At 45.7% G+C, this 21941-nt stretch overlaps 1 protein-coding gene across 1 annotated transcript; it reads right to left on the bottom strand.

The window, feature by feature from the left end:
• Positions 1 to 7714: 7714 nt before the first annotated feature.
• On the bottom strand, positions 7715 to 14552 carry btg1 (B-cell translocation gene 1, anti-proliferative). The gene is made up of 2 exons (XM_056578233.1): positions 14117 to 14552; positions 7715 to 11385 (listed from the first exon to the last, which is right to left on the bottom strand). Exons 1-2 carry the CDS (start codon positions 14259 to 14261, stop codon positions 10985 to 10987), a joined length of 546 nt encoding a protein of 181 aa, XP_056434208.1. The 5' UTR covers positions 14262 to 14552; the 3' UTR covers positions 7715 to 10984.
• Positions 14553 to 21941: the final 7389 nt, after the last annotated feature.

Raw genomic sequence — 21941 nt, 5'->3', positions numbered from 1 at the left:
GCCCAGTGGTTTTTCAGCATCACTGCATCCCAAAAAGAGAGCAAAAAAAAAAAAGCCCAGCTGTGGATGACTTATCGCTTCTAGAAAATTCCAGAAGGCTGAGGAACGCTGTGAATTCGTCAAATAAGGAGATCGGATTAGCCTTGGTAAAAATAGTGAGGAAAAGAGATAGGAGACATGGGAAGTAGTTGCCCTATTCCTCATTGGAAATATTTACCGACAATCTAATAGATGTAAATACTGGCCAACCTCCATGGTCAATGCAGACCCATCGTGAGGAAACTAGAAACAGAGTTTGCATTAACAGTTTGCATGTGCAATGTAGGCTTTGTATACTGTGTATCTGTATGAACTGGAATGCGTCGGTGTATATGTCCTACCTGTGTGCACGTGTGTTTGTGTGTACCTGAGACTGTGTGCCACACACAGCTACCCCTCCCCCTTGCACCCTGCCCCGAGCCGACCACTGTGCAGTGTGTGCATTGTGTGCGTTGTGCGCGTCGTGCGGATCATCCGTACACACAATGTGTTGTTGTTTCAGACAGAAGTAGGCCAACACCGTGGACTATACGGAGGATTCAGGCGAGGAATGCCCTGACAGAGGCCCAAATCCCAAACTGATCCAGCAGCGGAGGCGTCCCCCCCCCCACACCCCCCTCCCTCCCTCCCTCCCTCCCTCCCTCTGAGACAGCTGCGAGAAATAGGGGGAGTGGAGGAGGGGTTTGTCGTCCTTCTCACACCCACCCCTCTCTATCTCTCCCTCCGTCTCCGTCTTTATCTGTATGTGTCTAACCCTTCTTTCCTCACTCCCAGAGTCTCTCTCTCTCTCTCTCTCAGTTCGTCTCACAGTCTTCCTTTCTCCCTCATTCCCAGAGTCTCTCTCTCTCTCTCTCTCTCTGTCTCACAGTCTTCCTCTCTCACTCTCAGCCTGTCTCAGTTGTCTTGCTTGCGTTTATTCAGCTTCTCTTCGTCCCCTTCCCCCACCACGACTTCCACATGGAGGGATTGTGGCTCTTCCCGTTCCACGCGAGGGATTCCCCCCAAGGAAAAGGCACAAACATAGCACGCATGATGTATGTGCTGCCTCCCAGTCCTTTCGGGAGGAGCTGTTGTCCTTGCTAAAGGAGAAAGCGCTAGTTAGCTCGGTCGTCCCTGCCACTGTCTATGCCTGTCGTCCATTTTGTCTCTCTAGCCTCCTTCTTCACTGCTGGCTTTTCCTTTCAGGGCTTCAAATACACTAGGGGGGGTGCTGCTGAGCATTAACGGCAGAGATCGGGCCAGCAATTCAATTGGCGATCTCTGCCTTAATGTGAGCTGTTTACAGTCCCCAGCTCGTTTATGATGTAGCTCTGTTGACGTTTTATTGTTTCTTTTGACGTAGCTTTTGACTTATCCTGTGAATGAAAGAACATGTGTATATTAAGCCTGTTCATAATACAAATATGCACAAGAAAGAAAACATTAAAAACTCCCTAGCTAACTCTAGCTCTCCACAAACTGAATCTATCCAATATGACCATCACGAAAAAAGGACCCCACGCGTTATTTATCAGATGCCAAGTTTGTGTATCACTGAGGGCACAGCAGTGTGTGTGTGTGTGTGTGTGTGTGTGTGTGTGTGTGTGTGTGTGTGTGTGTGTGTGTGTGTGTGTGTGTGTGTGTGTGTGTGTGTGTGTGTGTGTGTGTGTGTGTGTGTGTGTGTGTGTGTGTGTGCGTGTGTGCGTGCGTGCGCGTGTGCAGCCTAACCTCATTAGTAAGCTACTGTTACTCATTAAGCCGACCCATTTATGTAGGTCACGTCTGTTTTTGCGCGCAAATGTTTTGGTGCTGCTCAGATCAGCGGTATCTCCCTGCAGCAGACACCCAGCACAAATATGAGGACTCACAGTTCAGACAGACAAACAAACTCAGATATAGCTGGGCGCTGGCAGTTTGGGTGTAGTGGGAGTTTAACCAAAGTTGAAGCCGAGGTTTAGCTAACTTGCTGTGTGTGTGTGTGTGTGTGTGCACTGTTAACATTGTTTTGAGGTACTCTATGTTAACCTAGTGTTGTCATTCAACACATCTAAACAATATTGTTAACATCTGGCAATGCAAATATTGTTGTCCTTGTTTGAAAATGAAGGCTGAGCTTTGTAAGCTACTTTATTTTAACTAGGCCAGGTGTGAGTGGATGTGGTTTGCATACGTTTGCATATTTTGGCGAGGTTTTTTCCACTGTAGCCGTACTTTCATAGTACAAAGTGCTGTATCCTGTCAGCTGTTTTCATTTGATTTCTATGTTACCCTCCACCGCACCTTTTACACCCACGCCACTCAATAGCAATTATTAGTTTATGTATGTTCTTTATTTTGTTACTAGCAACCTTATCTGAGGTTATTCCAACCTGAACTGCTCGGTAACTTTATCTGAATTATTATACATTCCGATTTTCTTTATGTATTCTGTCTCCATATCTTGTTTGTCGATCCGATTCGTCGCCGACCTCAGCATGTGTTGTTGCCTTTGCTAGCTGCATCAACAGGAAACAGCTGAAGGTTGTTTTTTGTGTTTCGTTTCTTTATCGAGTTCTCAGAAGAATAAGCCATGCGGCTGGGAAACGCAGGCCGTATCTTCTGCAGCATAACAGCGGGCCGATTGTGCGGTTTGGTGTAGCACGCCGTGCCGTGTTTACAAGCAGTGGGGCTTTAAAGTGCACGTGTCTGAGTGCATGTTAAAAAGCCCTTCCCTCCACAGAAAGAAAGCAACCTTCACTTCACGAAACATCCGGAAGAACCAGTTATTGCTGTCTGTCGCAGGCCTAACTGCAAACTGCACGTTAGGGCAAACATTCAACACTTCCACTTTCATTCAAACAGATGACAGTCAATTAGATATCAAATTATTGCGTTGATTTTAGTGAAAATTCTTTCTACCAGATGACTTCAGACACAACGTCTCTACCTAGGCACGTCTCAGTAACAGGTTGGTCAGCAGTAATCATAAGCCTTGAGCAAGTGCCATTCAATTGAAATGGGTGAGTGTCTATGTGTGTGTGCGCGTGTGTGTGTGCGTGTGGGTCTCTGCGCAGCCAGACCTCATGCAGAGGCCCTCCTGGTGAATCCCATAGCCAGGCTATACTTAGAGCTCTCCCTCTGATTCTTCAAGGGGCTGACCACAGGAGCAGGGCAGCCTCGATGTCTGACCGCCGACCTACCCATGACCATATGTGGTCGTAGGCAAACCCTTGAAGACGGCGGTACGACCGGGCCACGGGGTCACGCTCTGGGTCACAGACCTCCATGACGGACAGATGACATTAACCTATGGCGATCTTCCATATCTCTGAAACTGCCCACGTTCTTTGCATTTCCTCTTTCGTCGCAACAATGGCAGGCATACATCCGTACGATAGAGTGGTTTGCACACTGCTCCATACCCCCACAGCTCTCTGTGTGTGGGCCAGTGAAGCACACACACACTGTGTTTATATTGGTTCCATTTATTGTGTGTTTATGCAATATGTCTATATGTAGGCGTTAAATTATGGTATTAATGTGTACGTGTGTGTGTGTGATATACTTTGATATTACATTGTTTATTATTGTGTGCATTACTATGTGTGTGTGTGTGTGTGTGTGTGTGTGTGTGTGTGTGTGTGTGTGTGTGTGTGTGTGTGTGTGTGTGTGTGTGTGTGTGTGTGTGTGTGTGTGTGTGTGTGTGTGTGTGTGTAAGAGATAAACACACACACATCTCAGTAGTACAGAGGACCCTTGAAATACCAAACAATGACTTCCTGGTTAAGAGGAAAGCGCACAAGTTGGAGAGGGGGGAATATTTATGTGTGTGTGTGTGTGTGTGTGTGTGTGTGTGTGTGTGTGTGTGTGTGTGTGTGTGTGTGTGTGTGTGTGTGTGTGTCCGTGCATGTGTGTGAGAGACGGAGCGAGATAGAGACAGAGAAAGGGAGAGAGTTGATAAGAGCGGAGCCAAAGTAGATTGGAGTGACTGAAAATAAAGATAATCAAGAAGATACAGGCCCAAGTGTATAAGGACAGGGAGCTTCACCCAAGCAGACCCCAGGGGGCAGTACCAGGGGGTGTTTGGTTCTGCTGAACCGTTGACAGGTATTGACAGCGATAGGAGGAGTACGGGTGGCAGTTCCATAAAAAGAACAGGGTGCTCCAGAAACAAGATGGGGCAAGACCTCGCCGCGCTCCAATTACACGTAGACGCTCGAGAGAGAGAGAGAGAGAGAGAGAGAGAGAGAGAGAGAGAGAGAGAGAGAGAGAGAGAGAGAGAGAGAGAGAGAGAGAGAGAGAGAGAGAGAGAGAGAGAGAGAGAGAGAGAGGATGAGAGAGAGAGAGAGAGAGAGAGAGAGAGAGAGAGAGAGAGAGAGAGAGAGAGAGAGAGAGAGAGAGAGAGAGAGAGAGAGAGAGAGAGAGAGAGAGATGCAAGCTGCCTCGGGTAAGCACCAGGACAAACCGGAGGGCAAACACATAAGCATGCACGCGCACGCAGACACACACACACACACACAACATTGTACTAATTATATTCTACGGCTTTGTCTGCATTTTTTTTCCCAACACCTACGCTCCAAAGGCCTTGGGACATGGGGGGCCGTCTATAGGTTACGTGACACTGACACAAAAAGCTGGCTCTTACTTGTACAGACCTCCGCTCTGCCTGAGAAACGTACTGATATAATAGTTAGTTACCCAACCGGCCACCCCTATCGGTCGATCCACCCAGTGCCAAGTCCCGGCATTATATGACGTCTTCATCTTTTGGCTGTCCATCAGGCGTATTGTTGTCCGTGTTAGTACACATTGTGTGTTTGTGTGTAGAAGCAGATGTAAAGAGTTAGTTTAGTATTGTTCCCCGAGGAATGGACAAACAGAGAGAAATAGAGAGAGCGGAGCTGAGAGCGTGGAGCAGTGACTCCAAACCTTTTATGGACTGAGAGACCATTTCCAGCTCTGAAAATGTTGGCGACCCCAAATTTAACCATTGTGCATCTGGTTCCACACAAATAGTTTAAACCCAGTCATCATCTGCTAGTAATATCAGTGTCCTGTTGAACAAAACCGTACTGCTCAATTTCACAATCGAGATACGCAGTAGTTTGATTGCGGCCATTTTGTAGGAAGTCTATGAGACAGTTTAAAAATAAATTGCTCAAATAAAAAATTATTATGTCTGCAATCTATAGATGTGTCTGCGACTATAGCCACTTTAGGAGCCCCCAGTCGGGCTGTTGGGGGTGTCATTTGGTACATTTTGCGGCTATAGTGACGCAATGAAACGTTGGTCTTCTGATGACTCTGTTCACCACCGCGGCTGATAAATAACAGAGCAGCTTATCACGGTAAGAGACGCGAGCCTATCTCTCCTTGTGGTTGTTAGCTCGCCATTCCTTCCAGAAGCCTCTAATCACACCCTCTCTCGGAGGGCGGCCCTCTGTTGCTATGCGAGGGCCGGGTTGAGACGGCAGAGCCTATTGCACGGTTATTTCATCAGGAGCGTAAGGAAACGCCAGGGCAATTGACTTATGGCTGAGTGAGGAGGTTTCTTCAGCAAGTCATTGAATATTGCAAATCGGATGCGGAGAAGGGGATGATTAAACCCTTGTATTAACATTCAGTGATAACCTAAAACTATAAACATTTATTGGATTAACAAATGAGTTGTTCAAATATTTCAATTCACTAACACAAGATAGGGTAGAGTACTGGGAGTTCCAGCTACTCTGGTCTGTTAAAAAGGTAGAACAAAGAAGGAGTACAACATTGTATTATTAATACCCTAGTTTTACAATAATCAAATGTAACACATTTGACAAGCCTGCACACACTCCCGAGAGATTCTTTGCAACGGTAGATCCTGCTCACAAGCACAAGTCCCTCAGCTCCCCTCACCCCCACTCCAACTAAAACCCACCCTTCTGGTTCCTACGTTTCGTCCAGCCCCCCTCAACCCCACAGTGAGCCAATCGATGTCCTTCCTTTGTCGGCCTGCTGCTAAGCAACCTGGAGAAAGACCTGGCCAGGATTGCAGTCTTTATCCGAGCTCTGGGCTGTGCCCAGTCAGCAGGTTTGGTGGGAGGGCGACATTGTGCCTGGCTGCCCACAGCAACGTCACCAACAGTGGGGTGGGCATTCTATTGAGTCTGTGTGAGGCTGGCTCTCCCTCATTCCCGCTGCCATGTCCTTTCATGCAGTTGGAGGTTTTCGCGCGGTCGTCTGAGTCTGAATTTGTTTGCGTTAACATCAGTTTGAAGCTTGGGAAGGCGTTGGTTTTGCGAAAAACACTTGAGCCTACATCTGTGTTTATGGTTAGCTTTGATTGAACTTGTTTAATTCCCAACAAATCCACTCATGTACTTTGAAATAATAAAGCCAAATTGACACGTGAATACTTAGCTTTTTCCGAGCATGTTTAAACTCAGGTCATTGTCATCCAAGAAGTGAAGCAGATGTGTTTAATGTGATCTGTGACGAGTTCTAGAAAGACCTGGAAGCCTAGAAACCTGAAACAAGTTGGCAAGACTAGGAAGAATTCCTCTCGTCTCCACTGACGGAGAGGGAGGCGTGGAGGTTGATGTCGTGCGTCCATGGTGACTCATTTCATTTACTGGCACGAGAAGAGCAGGTCCGAATTCCATGTGGCAACCATAAAAACATGTCTAGTGTGAAAGCAGTGGATGCTCTGCAAGAAGCAACACCGTCAACCAGGGCAGCTAGGAAGAAAACTGAATTTACAGTTTTTAATAAGCAATTCATTGATTATAATTCTGCCTTAAACAAATAATTCTCACAAGACTTGCAACACTAGGTACGAGTCTTCTTATCCAGTCTTATTTTATGCGATCAATTAATCCTGTGATTGGGCTTCTACAGCACTGTGTTTCATGCATCTCAAGTTAACTGATGTGGCCAAATTTCAATGTCATTTTAAGGAGCTCTATAAATATATACATTGGTCTTTACTTCTGAAGTGTAAGGCTTGAGATATGACTCGGGAAGCGGTATATGTTGCCAAGATAGGAAATCTTTTTATTACAGAGAAAAAAAAAAGTTTTCTTCCAAAATATAGAAATCTGTACAACTTCCGCACAATCAATTTACATGAACTGTACAAATTTACAGCAGTTCATCACAATATACCCAAGGAAAAGAAAATGAACACAATAAAGATGTACTGACATGAGATCACAAGATAAACAACTTTTCATCTTGGGTAAGCTCAGTTTTTTTTCTATTTTCTGGTTTTGTACGTGAACAAAAACAAACAAAGGATAAGTCTATGAGTACAGATCATGGAAACCGATAGGTATATATAATTTTTTTTAAACCAACGAAACTTTGGTCCTTGCTAACACTCCCGTCACAAATGGCTTCAATTACGAAAAAGAGTTCAGTGTTAAAAGATGAAATACAAAAAGGAATACACCTTTAACACCTAACGATAGCAATTATTGGCACTTCCCATGTGTAATGTTATGTACTCTACAATTTCTTGTACAATTACAATACATTCTACAATATGTAAAACACCGCAAATGTGAAAGTGGCAATAATTTAGCTCATGGATGACAAGACCGACAACTACAAAAAAAAAAAAAGAAAAGACTATTCCCTTCCCATTTCATGTCTTAACATACAATTTTCCATAAGAATATGAATGTCTGAGGCCTGAGTTTGGCAATACATTCCATGAGACTCCTTGTGTCTCTGAACAAATGTCACACAACTTCCACTTGACATATTTTAGTGCATTTTTATGTGCTATTTTTACTTCCGACTATGCAAAAGGACTCTGGCAACCAGTCTGAAACCCATGTCCACACCGGCTGAAAGGTTGCCATATTATTATTATGATAGAAGACTTAAAATAATGCCTTTTCTGGTTGCTATAGCCCCGAGTGGGCATTTGGATTAATTTCCATATTTGTTGGATTAAAGCGTGCTCAATTAAAAGTGGGCTATATTACCGTGCTCAAAATCCTCTTAACAAAAACAGGGGAGGGGGGTGGGGGGGGGATGGGACATTTAGAATTAAAAATAATCTACCAGTGTGACCATGAAATACACTTAGAGAAATTTGAGACCAGAGGACAATCTCACATTGAAAATATAGACCAATTTTAAAACACCTTGTTGAATATAGTAAAAGCCACAGTGGAGCAACGGGGTTTTAAAACCAAATCCACCGCTGAAACTAAACATCAGGGCTCCTGTCCCAGATCACCCGATCCATCTGGCCAAATTCACTGCCTTTCACAGATTGCTGGAGGGAGGACCAGCCTAGGGGGGCAACGGAGAGGGAGCCAAGCGTTGCAGTGTGTCTGCGACCATGGCTTTTACCCATGGTCCTACTGGGCTTAGTGGAGCTTAAACACCCATTGGTCTGGTGATGACGAGTGACCAAAGCTGTCGAGACAGATGCCCCCCCCCCCACCCACACCCAGCGGCTACGGCCTTCAAAGAAACCCCCTGAAGCCGCCTCGTCTGATGCCGGTAGCATGGAACCGGGACACAAACCCGGGACCCTCATCCTTTCATTTGTGTGTAAACAAGGTCGCTGCCTGAAACCCCAGTATTTAAAACGCAGCTAAATCCAGTGAGATGATGAAAGATTAACAAAGACCTAGTACCCTCTCTAAAACCACAACGTTACCCCATGTTCGCCCTTCACCTGCCCCCCCCCCCACCCCCCCGCCCGCAGTGCTGCCTGAGTGCGCCGAGCGCGTGTGCTGGTTAATACCCACCACCGCCCAGGGAGGGCGGAGGGCTTGTGGCCAGGGAGGAGGCGTCGGACCAGCTCAGAGAGGAGGCTGGAGGGATTGTAGCTGCCCTGGACGAGGACGTCCGGCCCCTGGCCCCGCCTCTGAGCCACCGACCCCCCCCTCCCCGCCTACCTTACCCAGCTCCCTGGGATGCTGGTAGATGATATGTGTCACATTAGGTCCACCTGTATCCACGTGGGGTGGGGTGGGAATGGGGGTTGGCCAGCGGCGTGCTGGCTGGTGATCGGCGCCCAAGGAGGTCTGGGTATAGGGGGGGAGGGGGGAGGGTGATGTCATTTGAGGCACTCTTTATCCCCACGACCGGCGGGCTGGATCACAGGGGCCTGCGTGTTGAAGACCCAGACAAGCTCATAAAAGGTTGATTACATTAGAGGTCAGCGTAAGGCGATGAACCTCCAATGCACGCTAACAAATACGGGTCCTGGCTCTGCATCGAAAATACGAAACGGGAGGCAGATGTCCACCGGCGTGTGCCCCAGGCCTCCTCTTGGCCCGACTCCGCTCACCACATAGTACTGAGCTTCCCACCATCCCCTCGAAACCATCCACGCGTGTTTGACTGGGAGGCGCCGCCGCCTAGCCCCGAGGCTTGGTGGGTTTTTACTATCAGCGCCAAGCAACGAAAGGGATGACCAACAAGGGATGACCACCGAAACCACTCGCCGCCGCAGGGATCTGAGATCACAAATACAGTGTAAAAAAAAACCTCCAACCCCCTCTCTGCTTAATACACATAACCCAAACCCAGCATAGACGCTACAGTATGGGCGCATAGCTTACAAACGAAGGGCAAGTAATACGGCATGAAAAGATGACATTCGAGTGAATGGAATGCAGGCGATTTCCTCTCAAAAAAGTACACATCCCACACAATCTAACGTCAAAGTGCATTCAATGTCAATTCAGACAGGGTCGTGTGACCAAAGACAGGATGGACCCAGGTTTGCGTCAATAAGGGGGGGGGGGGGGGGGGGGCTCACTTATGCTACACTTTGAAATTTGGTGAGGCAAGGACAAAGGAACGCACGCGGCAGGAGAAGGGAGTAAATTAACAACGGGTGGAATTTTGATTGTGGATTTCAACAACATTCTTGGGAAAGTTGAGGTGGGACGGAGCCCTGACGCCCATCGCCCCATCGCAAAGCTGCGTTCAACACACACACACACACGAGTGACGACAGGTGACCATGCTGCACAGCACGCTGGTATCCATAGGCACCGGCACGCTGCACAGCATCTCACTTGCACTTACATAGAGGCCGGCCGCGGTGCGATTGGCCGATGTTTCAGTAGGAGGGGGAGGAAGAGATGTTCAGACCGACACCTGTCACTCAGAACAGCCACTGGTTAAAAAACAGCAAATGCCATGTGGTCCTAGGAAAGATTTATAGTTTAAAAAAAAATAAAAATAAAAACTGGTTCTTACAAAGGCATTTTTTTTGTCAACATTGGCTTGGTCTGAAACCGGTGCCGCGTCTGAAGATCCACTCCCTCCCCACACGAAAACACACCAAATAAAAATTATTTTGGATTCGGAAATAAAAGTTACCAATTTTATTACTCATGAGGGCATTTCCTGACCGAAAGTCCTTAACAATTCAAAAGAAATAACATAAACGAGTTTTGGCGATTTGTGGTGTTGGTGAAACATGGTACCCATAGTAACCACAAGTAAGAAAAGTGCAAAGTCAACGTTGATAGACCTCAGTGTTCAGGAAAAAAACCTAAAAACAAAAAGGCGCATCAGCGTCAAGAGCCGATCACTGCGTCGCGACAGGGGAGGGTGGCCCGAACTGGTCGGTGGTGGTGGTGTTGAATCGGTGGTTTAGCTGCCCCAACAGCCAAGCCTCCAAGCCTTTCAAGAAAAAACAAAATGGAGACCCGGCAGATCCAATGACAACAGAAGAGATGACGACGGGATGTGGAGAAGGGTTGGGTTAAAAGAAACAACAACCAAATGTCAAAAAAAATTAACGAAACCGTGGGTGGCTTCCATCAAATGGACGATAGGCGAATCCTCCGCTTTCCTTTTCATTCACTTTTTTTTTTTTTCCTTTCATTATTTCATTTTCTTTAGCTTTAAAAACAAAAAAAAGACCCACCCCGTCCCCATGTCCGATCCAGTCAAGTGACGGCGACCGGTCGCAGCGACAACCCTGAACGGGGGCCGGGGCTCCGGGCCGACCGTCGCCCCCCTAACTGGACACAGTCATCATGTTGTAGGCTTTGGAGGGGCTGGTCCGGCCCATCACCATCAGTTCCTCCTTGCAGCTGATGTGGCTGTCCAGCATGGGGCCGGACGGGCCGGCCCCCGAGGGGGCCACCGTGACGGACACCGGCGGCGGCACGGTCACCACCGGCGTGGACTCGTACAGGACGCAGATGGAGCCGTCCTCGCCGATGCGGTAGGACACCTCGTACGGGTCCACCCAGAGAGTGAGCTCGCTGGGCAGGAGGAGGTACAGCTGCTGGATGGTCAGGCCGATGCGCTGGCCTGCCTGCCCTACCAGGGGGTCCATCTTGTGGTTGATGCGGATGCAGCGGTAGCCCGAGCCCTTGCAGGGCCTGTCTGGGAACCAGTGGTGCTTGTACTGCTCTGTTGGGGAACAGGGGGGGGGCAGAGGCGACCAGGGGATGCTTTAGTTTACGCTCAATGACTTAGGGTCAGAGTTGCAAAAGAGAAATACTACCCAAGTAAACAAAGACACCCAATAACATCAGCCGTCATAAGAGACTCCATAATGCCGGTCTTTGATCATTTTTATAAACTTTCAGTTTGGCAATCTGACTCGCCAAATAAGGTCATACATGGCACACTAGTGAAATAATTACCTAAGTAAATATGGGTAGTATTTCAGTCCATCTGGTAGTTTGGCCCTGTCTAACGGTGCCGTTAAGTTAACCTTCCTTTATTCAGAATGTAGGCCTAACATAATTTAATACGTTTTCCATATCTAACAAAGACACCAGACTGTACACGCTGCAGAAACAGACAATAAAACAACCGTTTGTTTAAGGCCTGATTAGCAGCCATAAATAGTCTGGTACGCCTTGTCCTGGGAAAGAGACATGACTAATTTGGTTCACGTACGCCATTAAATTGCACAATGTCTTCTCTGGACTTTATAAAATCTTCCACGACTGAACCACAGCACCAGAAGTGCCAGGCCTCAGCCACCCAGCTGGAAGTGGGGGAGCTGACTCTTAAAGAGACCGCTGCCTATTTTTTTGTTCAGACTTCAGTTTCACGATCGCTTAGAAGAAATTAAGGTACTTGAAACCAACATCACAATCGCATACTGCCTTTAAAATTGCTTTATTATTAAATAGTTTCTTCTTATAATTAGATGCATTTAAAATCTATTATTAAAGAAAAAATATTGGAAATTGTTGCCTTTTTTGTGAAGCAAGCTCCTTGTCGTGATAGTGAGATGCATCTTAGAAATATGGCCTTAGTTAGAAACGCACAATCAACTATTTCACCCCTTCCCCAACTGAATGCATGTCCCCCTATTTGTACAAGAGCAAGGCATTGTAAACTGAGCACGCTGGAAAAGAGTAGGGCCGCAGCCTAAAGAGCACCTCTGCACCCAAATTATATAACGTAGATAACCATCATGCATCCTGTGAAAAGTAAAGCACTACCTAACGGATAGCTTGGCCACCATGAAGAACATATTTTTTCGGACCACCGCTAACGTTACCTCGAAGGTCACAAAGCTGCTGGCTTCTTAAGGGGAAAGCACAGCGGAAAAAGGGCTACAAAGTAAACAGATGAGTGAAACTAAAGACGGCGGCTGGTTCGTTTTTAGGGAATTGAGAAAACATTCGGAACCATTTTGTAAAAGGCTAAAAATCTGTGGACTTTTTGTGGTTCCCTGACGAAATTGGGGGAGGCTAAATACGAGAGCAATGAACCTGTATAGGTTCCTCTGGCCCCAAGTGAGGAGTCCTGATAACCACGTTGCATAACCCTCTTTATCTGGACGTTTGGACCCATCCCTACCAACACCTCACCACAAACAAAACGAGCGCAGTTCTTTGCTCAGGAAAAAAACAACCTGGCCTAGTTTGTCTGAGGTTTACTAATTGTTCTTACTTTATCAGTAAGAAATGAGAACCCCTTGTTTTAGCACTTTATTTTATACCAGTTTCCAATAAGATTATGTTATGGTGCGTTCCAGGCAACCCGTAAACGGTGTTTTCACATCCTCATACCCGTGAAAGTGCCCTGGAACGATCGATGTACTCCTAGTTACAGCTCGTAACTTACGGGCTAAATAGTGTCCATGGAACGCAGCATAATGCTAGGTTCCAGGCAACCCGTACAGTCTTTTTTTGTGAAAACACGGGTTGCCTGGAACGCACCATTATACTAAACGCGCACGTACACAATGGGCCGTCCGCGAGACGGAGCCCCCCACCCCTCCCCCAACCGCTGCGAGCCACGGCGGCCATTTTGCTCCGACAGGCTCCAACTTCGACTGTTTACAAACATTTAGAAGGGAAGTCCACCGTGTTCCACCTAATCGATTATACCAGGTTGGTTATGGGAGTACTGGAGAAACATCACGAGTTTAGTCCCGTGTTTTTTGTGAACGTAAATAATATTGAGTGCAAACATTTATTTTTTAATCGATGGGCCATTGTTACAATGTGAGAAAATGTAGGTCACCCGTCGTGGTCAAGGTTTCTAATACAGGGGATTCCCGTCTCAGGAATGATTATCCCCCAACAGTAATCGATTGGAATCTGAATATTGGAAACAACCCGCGACGTCGAGACACTAAAATAGGTTCTGGAATAGATTGTGTAGGTAAATATATTCAGATTGAACAGAAACACTTAAATATTTACTCAAGCTTGTTATACTGCGTTGGGGAAAGGACGTCGTTAAGTTGGTACGTTCGTTTTATCTCTATATTTTTAATGATTACGTAATGTTGAGGGGCTCGAGCGGCCGAACGGTGCACTTCCTTGTTTGAAGAGAAATAAACAGCCCCCCGCCCCCCCCCCCCCCACATACACACACATTCTCGGAACAAAGAAATCCGCGACCTCATTCGACGATTCACGCTAAAATAAAACTGATTTTCGTCCCTGCTCTTCGAAAGTAGCCATTCGAACGACACATTAAACGGGTAAATGGCGCAGCGCTTGCCTCTGCGTTCCTATGAGAACAAAGGAGAGCCTTAATCTACAGAGACATCGACGCCGTTCACTACACCTTTCACATACAAACGTCAGTCCAACCCCTTTTACGGAGATTAAACATAATTGTTTAGGAGTATGTTTAGGATTTATTAGACACGATCGTGTTTACTCACCATTCAAAATATCCTGTAAACTTTGGCTGAATGTCTGGAGTTGTCGGTCGTTTACGTGTCCTTTTATCCGCAGGAACCTGGACAGAAATCCGACGGCCGCGGTGATCTCAGCTTTCATCGTTCCTCTGGCGTAAAGGGTATGCATCGAGAAGGCCAACAACCACGACGTTCCGTGAGCTTTTTTCTATGTATTTGTCCGGAAATCAATCTTCCTCCACTCTTTCGGATGGTTTCCCACGTGTTTTTGTTGTCTGGCGGCTGTTATGAGCATTTATGGGTAGAGGTAGGGAAGTTTCAGAGAGGTACGATATGCCAGGACGGTTCAGTGTTATTATGGACGCCTGTTGTTGGTAAATAAGAGAGGGGTTGGGGTCTTGGTGCCACGACGCGGTACCCTCCCAGAAACTTCCCTCGGCCAGAATGAACCACACAAGGAAGAACGGCCACTTTATACTGCCCAACCGTCACTGAAACGCGAGAGGCAGATACAGCAACAGCATCGCACCAATCCCAGCCCCGCATAGACCCACGAGGCAGAAGGAGGAGTGTGCTGTTTACGTCATGGCTCTGAAAATAAACAGAACACGTGAGACAGGCAGCTCTGCCTCTCAGTCCGTCTCACTGATGACAATATGCTATAGCAGGGTTTCATCACCCGATGCCGATCGAGAGACAATGGGCTAGGTGTTTTTCAATAAGGAATAGGCCTAATTGTAATGCTCCATACGGATCTGTATGAAGACTGATTCTGGATGATGGTAAATTGTGTCCATATCGGGTAGCCTATAGAATTCGTGCGTAGACTACGTCTCCTGCATCCTTGTTCGGGCATCTATGCCTCAATTTTGGTAAGAGTCCCTTGTTCGTTTCGCCTGGGAGTCATTGCCAAGATTTCTAAAGAAAGACGAAATTATTGTTGTGTTTTTTCTTCTTCAGAGAAATAATAATTTAGCCATGCATCATCCTTTCTATCAGCAGTCCATTCATCAGATTTGAAAGCCATTTTTTAAACAACATTTTGTTTCTTAATTAATTCATACTTTATAATATTATTATTATACAATATATTTTTTCGCGTTATTGGTATCAAAGATAAGCAGAATGTCCTTACAATAAAGCTTGATTTCGTGTTTCGAAACAAATAAAACATAAAACCCAGTGGACTTGACTTCCTCTCTCTAATGGAAGCGATGAGCGATTTAAACTTTCCACTATCCATAAAAACGGCAGGTAACCGCACGTGTGTGTGTGTGTGTGTGTGTGTGTGTGTGTGTGTGTGTGTGTGTGTGTGTGTGTGTGTGTGTGTGTGTGTGTGTGTGTGTGTGTGTGTGTGTGTGTGTGTGTGTGTGTGTGTCAGTACAGAAGCTCAGTGGGATTCTGTACATACAGTAGTCGAAGAATCGAGCGCTTCTTGCCAGCGGTCACTCAGAAGGTTCAGAGACATGTGTGGACATGTAGTGGCAGGCAGGAACTGCATCTAATACAGTTGACTTGCCTCACTTCCATGTCCCTTAGTTGGAGAGATACATGTTTCCTGGCATATATGTTATTGAAACAGTCCTTCAAGACCAAACCATTGAGTGAGCGGTAAAATGAAAAAGTGTTGAAAAGTAATGTTGGAAAATGTTGGTAAACACACACCCTGCCGCCAAACTACAGATACAGATCTAAACTAGGGTGACCAGACGTCCTCTTTTTCCCGGACATGTCCTCTTTTCGAGACCTAAAAAATGCGTCCGGCAGGGATTCCAAAAACGTCCGGTATTTTGCCTCGTCGCAAAAAAATAAATAAATATATATTATTGTTATTATTATCTTTTTTTTTTTTTTTGCCTCGTCGCATATTTGTGTTTCTGGGTCTTTCACATAACCTACTAGTTATTACCATTGTATATGTCTATGGTTATTACGGCCTTCCAAGTTCTGGAAATGGTATCTCCCTTACGTTCCACCTTCTTGCGCGAGCTGACTGTAGAGAGAGTCTGTCATTGGGCGACCGATCTCATGTGCTCGTTGAGAAGGTGCCGTGTATAGACGGAATGAAACCCCCACTGAAGTCCGTAGGCTCACGATACAAACCCTTGATGAGCGGCTGGACATTAATCACATTACCCCAAACTAGTTATTTGTTACAGTTGCTCAGCCCAAGCCAGAAACATCGAAGTTGAATGAACACAAGTAGCGTAATGGTTAGTGATGTTAAACCACTTAATTTAATAGCCAAACAGTGTGCTCTGAAAATGGTTAACTCCTGCTTCACAACCATTCCCAATGTTATGTATTCACCAACCAGGTGTAGAAATTGTGTTTACTATCAGAGCTAACACTATAGCAGTAGCTGGTACGACATCCAAACATGCTTAGAGGGTGGGGTATCCTGTCGTTTTGCTTCTGGGCCCAAAGTGACCCTAATGAATGAGGGCTTTTATCTTGGAGAACCTGCATGTTAACTACAGTGGAAGGAGGAATGTCAGCACTGGACACACAGGGAGATCTAGCCCACTAGCCTGCTAGTCGTGCACAGCAGCTCTGTATGCCTGTCTGACTGTGTAGCTTTTTCTAAACGTGCTGATTCATGCTGCTGACCGCGGGCACAGATAATAAACACACAAAACTGTGTATGTTGGAGTGTAGGTAGTAGGTACGAACAAAACACACACACACACAAACACACAATAACAACAAAGCACGTATATACTCACAAGACCTAAACACAACACACATACAGACAAAAAGAGCAAAGTCACGCAACAAGAACAAAACATACACAACAAGAAAAACATTTGAACACGGGAATAAAGCAAAATACACACACATACACACCGAACGTTTAAAACGTTTAAATTCACACAAAGGAAGCCAAATGCACACACAAACACACTCAGAATAAAACTAAAGAGACACCGACACACAGAAGAGTTGCGATCAGTGCCTTTGGTTAAGGTTCTGGTGTCCATGGAACCATGTTCCTGTAAGTATGAGTGAAACTATGAGTGAAACCACCCTCCTTCAAAATGTCCCCCTTGCGAGTCAGACGCTTTCCATTATGGAAAGCAAGCTTCCTCTGCTGGTCGTGAGTATCTGTGTGTGTGTTTGGGTTTGGGGTGTGGCGCAGACAGGGTTAATCACCTCAGAGCAAAAACAAGTCAGAGGAACTACAGCCCCTCCCCCCCCATCATCACCACCCCCCTCCCTCTTCTACACCCTCCCCCTACCGATCCTCTGTGCAAGCCGCAAACTTTCCATGACACTCTCCCTCCCTCCCTCTCTTGCTCACTTTCTCTGCCCCGCCTCCTACTATGTCATTTTTTTTGTAGTAATGTTGACTCTAGGCGGAAGCTGGAAGTTTTCCTCAATCTCTCTCTCGTTGCGACTCAGCCATGACCCACTATAGAAGCCATATAATTAAAAATATATTGCCTCTGCTTCTTTTGCCGTTCTCTAACCTTTGACGACCTCCACCTTATAAGCACCAGTTTGTGTGAGGCACAGCAACCCTACTTTTGAACTCGAGGTTGATGTCTCTGTGGAAATTCGTTTTTTTGGTGGGTTTCTGTGGAAAAGTTTTCAGTGGAAATTTGTTAGAACGCCCTCATCCTTTCTAAAGCATTAAAAGGGCTGGGGAAACTTCTCCCGCACCATGAAGTCCTGCTTTTGTGCCTCTGCAAGGCAACGCCGCCTAAACACCTGCAAAACAGCTGTAGAGGAAACTCATTTTCATTCATTATGGTTTACATTCTTTCTATTCTGAGCTTTGACTCATACACGTGGTATTCAAAATTCACACTCTGGTCAAGGATACGGACACAACTTTAATGATGAGGAGAACACTATTTTTACATCTGGGTGTATGTGTGTGCGTATGTGTGTGTGCGCTTGTTAACACTTGTGTGTGTGTGTGTGTGTGTGTGTGTGTGTGTGTGTGTGTGTGTGTGTGTGTGTGTGTGTGTGTGTGTGTGTGTGTGTGAGATTGTGGGTGTGTGGGTGTGCGTGTGTGTGGGTACTTTTAGAGGTGATATTTGAGACAGAGGGGTCATGCCAGTCATAATGTGACTGGCAGACCAGTCAGTACATTTTAGCTTTGAGATTCCAGAGTCTCAAACATGCTCTTCAATACTGAGAATTAAAACAAAGAAAACAGTGAAGGATGTGCTATATCATCATGAATGAATTTAATAACAATGTTCCAACTGTAATTTGCAAATATCTACAAAATGAACTTTACCAAAAGTAAAGTTAATTTACTTTTGGTAAAGATTAGATTAACAACTGTTGTAAGCCCGGAGGGTCGATATGGTCCTCGCTGCTGGTTGAATCACAGATACAGTGTCAACTGTTTTAACTATGCAATAGGCATAAACAAATGATAACATTTTACATTTAGGGAAGGCTCTTGTTCACACAGCCCCAGAATGTTTCACACAGACCTTGTAAATCATGATGACACAGCTCAAGTTAAAAACACCCCAGAAGGCCTTCTCTTCTGTACAGTACATATAAGGATGTTTTATTTTTAAAGGCCTACGTGCAGGTAAACCGGAAGTTTTGTTTAATGGGTACATAAAGCACTCAAAATATGTGTATCATTTATAAAATGTCTCCAAAATAGTGTTAAAGTCCAGTTATTGTCATTTTTGGCAGTAACGGGTGTTTTCTAAAGACATTCGGCGATGACGTCACGTTGGGGAGACGTGGTGGAAGGTAGCCTCAGCCTAGTACTACAACTATGGCGTCTAAGAGGTGGCAAGAACCACAAATAACATGTATGATGGTGATGGCCCACAGCAGTGTCATTTCGAACCTGTCAGACGTGAGAGGGCGAATGAGGAATTGCCGAGAACTGATGGCGGTCAAAGCCAATTAAATGCATGGTCAGAGGAGAATGAGTGGAGAGTTGCTATCATTTAGCAATGCAGCAACGAGCGCTGGAGCTAGTCAATGAACAGCAGTGCATACAATAACGACACTTTTATTTATTTTTACTGTCAGTGAATAGCACAGAGTGAAAGTCAACGTTTTCTTTATGTCTAGTGACAGCGATTATGTCGTATAATATTATACGACATAAGTACAGGTAAACTTAGTCAGAAGATCTAGAAATAGAAGGCATAATGCTAGCTATGGGCTAACTTAGCCTATCAGACACGCAATCAGTGCACTTGCAAATGAGTGCCTGCAAGTATAACCGATCATGGTGTGACATTATTTAACCATCAATCTACCGCAAATACGACCAGACAGATGTACATTGAACACATACACAAAGCACATCGTCCAACCCGGCGGATGCTGACAGACTGCCCACAACAAGCCAAACATCACCACGGCGGGTGTGCTCTCTCTCTCTCTCTCACTCTCGCACGCCCGTACACAATCACTCCAACTTATCCAACTCCAAGACTAGGCTGCTTCACTAAGACAACAACTAACCACAAGGCCTCCATAACCATTCAGTATGCCGAAGCCGGAAAGGACACACTCATCTTATGCTAAACAATCCGTTTTATCATCAACATTCAGTCACTGCAAAGATTTAAAGACTAGCCTCTTACCATAAAAAAAAAAGGCTATTAATCAACAATTATTCGCCGAAGGAGAGGTGAATAGTGGGGAATAGGCCCGAGACCGAAGGTTTATTTGTTGTTATTAGCAGACATTTTGCGATGAAAACCATATCGAGTTTGAGATGTCAATCATGGGATATTGTCCAATATCCCGAGATAGCGAACCAAACAAATTGCGCCATCTTAGGAGGTTCACATGTAGCATATACTAACTATATATAATATCTATGTAATTATCTATGTATCTGTATAATCTGCTGAACACTCTCTTACTAGTCTCTACTCTCAAGGGTCTCATTGCGGCTTTGGTCCGTGTCTCCCCAACGTGACGTCATGCAATGCATTCTGGGGGAAATGAGAATCAATAGCAAACCGCTAAAATAGTACCTGCTTTTTCGTATTACATTCCGTTTTGGGATACCTAACAACATTAATTACAGTAAATAAAAGTTAAAATCTTTATTACCAACAAGCAAATTGCACAAATTCGTTGGAAAAGAAACCCTGCAACACGGCCTTTAAATATTATATATTGAAGTTCATTGAAATGATTGCCATAATGGATTGTTCAAACTGTTTATGTCCTGGTTGAGCCTGTTCCTCAACATTTTACCAGATGCTGCCACATGTTGTCCATGTGCCATGTGCAGTGATTAATGTGCATTGCGTGTGCACATTGAGGACGCTGCTAGGCATGCACAGAAACTAGACATGAGCAGTAGCTAACATGCCTTTTGGCTCACGTGTACATTTATAAAAGATAAATAACGGCCCACAACACACTTTTCATTTTGTTTAGTTCCGAAGCTGTGTGTGTGTGTGTGTGTGTGTGTGTGTGTGTGTGTGTGTGTGTGTGTGTGTGTGCGTGTGCGTGCCGTGCGGTTGACCATTGATCTCTTGGAACGGCTCACTAATTCTCCCTGGTGGATTGGTTTCACTGCCCGACGGCTGAGTCACCATCACACGCACGCTCGCACGCACAAAGACACAAATACACAAACCCAGGCACCCACCCACACAACCACTTGGCACACCACACCAACCCCCTTATTCAATGCTGCAAACATGCTTGCCACAATCATATAACACGTAACGTGTTATATACTTACGCATTAATCACGCCACACCTAGCATGCATTAGAGTTTGCAACGCAATGCCAGGGCGTCAGTAAGTCATAAATATGTAGAATTTCTATAAATATTGCATGCATATTCCACCCTCTTCTTCTATCTAATCTAGGACAGCCGTTTCCCATAGGCTGCCTAACATAGCCTCGCTGACACGTGCACCGCACTGCACACCGCTTCAGAGGGCGTCGAAGGCGGGCGCTCCTCTTAATTATTCCTCACCACCCAAGGTATAGACTCCCTCCTTGATGAGCGGCTGGACATTAATCACATTACGCTCCGACCCGTGTGGAATATTGCAGAGAGCGTGTAATCCCAGATGCGGTGCGGTGCGGTTCAAGCCGTAAACTTTCATGAGTAGGCAACCTGGGATTACTACAGTGGTTGAAAAGTACAGCATGTGTTGAAGGGAGTGACGAAGTGAAGACGAATGCAAGGACAAGTGGGGCAGTGATGTAGGGTTGACTTGAACAAATACCGACATATTATTTCCCTCAATGCTAGCAAAGGGAGGGAAAGAGATAGAACAAAGAGAAAGAGGGAGAGAGGGGGAGAGAGAGAGGGAGAGAGAGGGAGAGAGAGAGGGGTGGAACTGTATGTGAATGAGTCCGTGACGCCTTAGCTAAAGCTCTTTAACGTGACTCATGCTTTTTAACAGCTGGGCTTCAGATCCAGTCTTGGCCTGGGCAAGCTGTCTGTTCAGCCCGAACGGTTATCTCTGACACAATCTGTGCTTTCAGAGAGCAGAGGTGGCCGTTGAAGCCAACAGGGTCATGGTTAGGTGCGTTATGGGGCCAGGCGAACGTTAATCACAGATGAATCACGCATTTGTTGTATTTTCCAAGCATTCTCTGTTGCATTCTAGATGAAACGCGTTGTCAGCTCTATGACTACGGCGATCACACGCACAGAAATGCACACACGCATACACACACATGAACACACACACACTCACATTACACAAAGACACAGAAATGTTAGGGAGAAAGACCATGTAATGGATTCAAGCCATTACAAATGCTTTTAAATGTTGCACTGTCCTACATGACTCAAGTCTACCACATACAGTCCAACAATTAGACCCTTATATTACCTCACAATTCACATGCTGCCCAGTAACAGTCAAATGCGTT

Source organism: Gadus chalcogrammus, chromosome 19 (genome assembly GCF_026213295.1).
Source record: "Gadus chalcogrammus isolate NIFS_2021 chromosome 19, NIFS_Gcha_1.0, whole genome shotgun sequence".
NCBI lineage: Eukaryota > Metazoa > Chordata > Actinopteri > Gadiformes > Gadidae > Gadus > Gadus chalcogrammus.
Note: the sequence above shows the minus strand (reverse complement) of the source record. Positions and strands in the feature narration are given on the sequence as shown.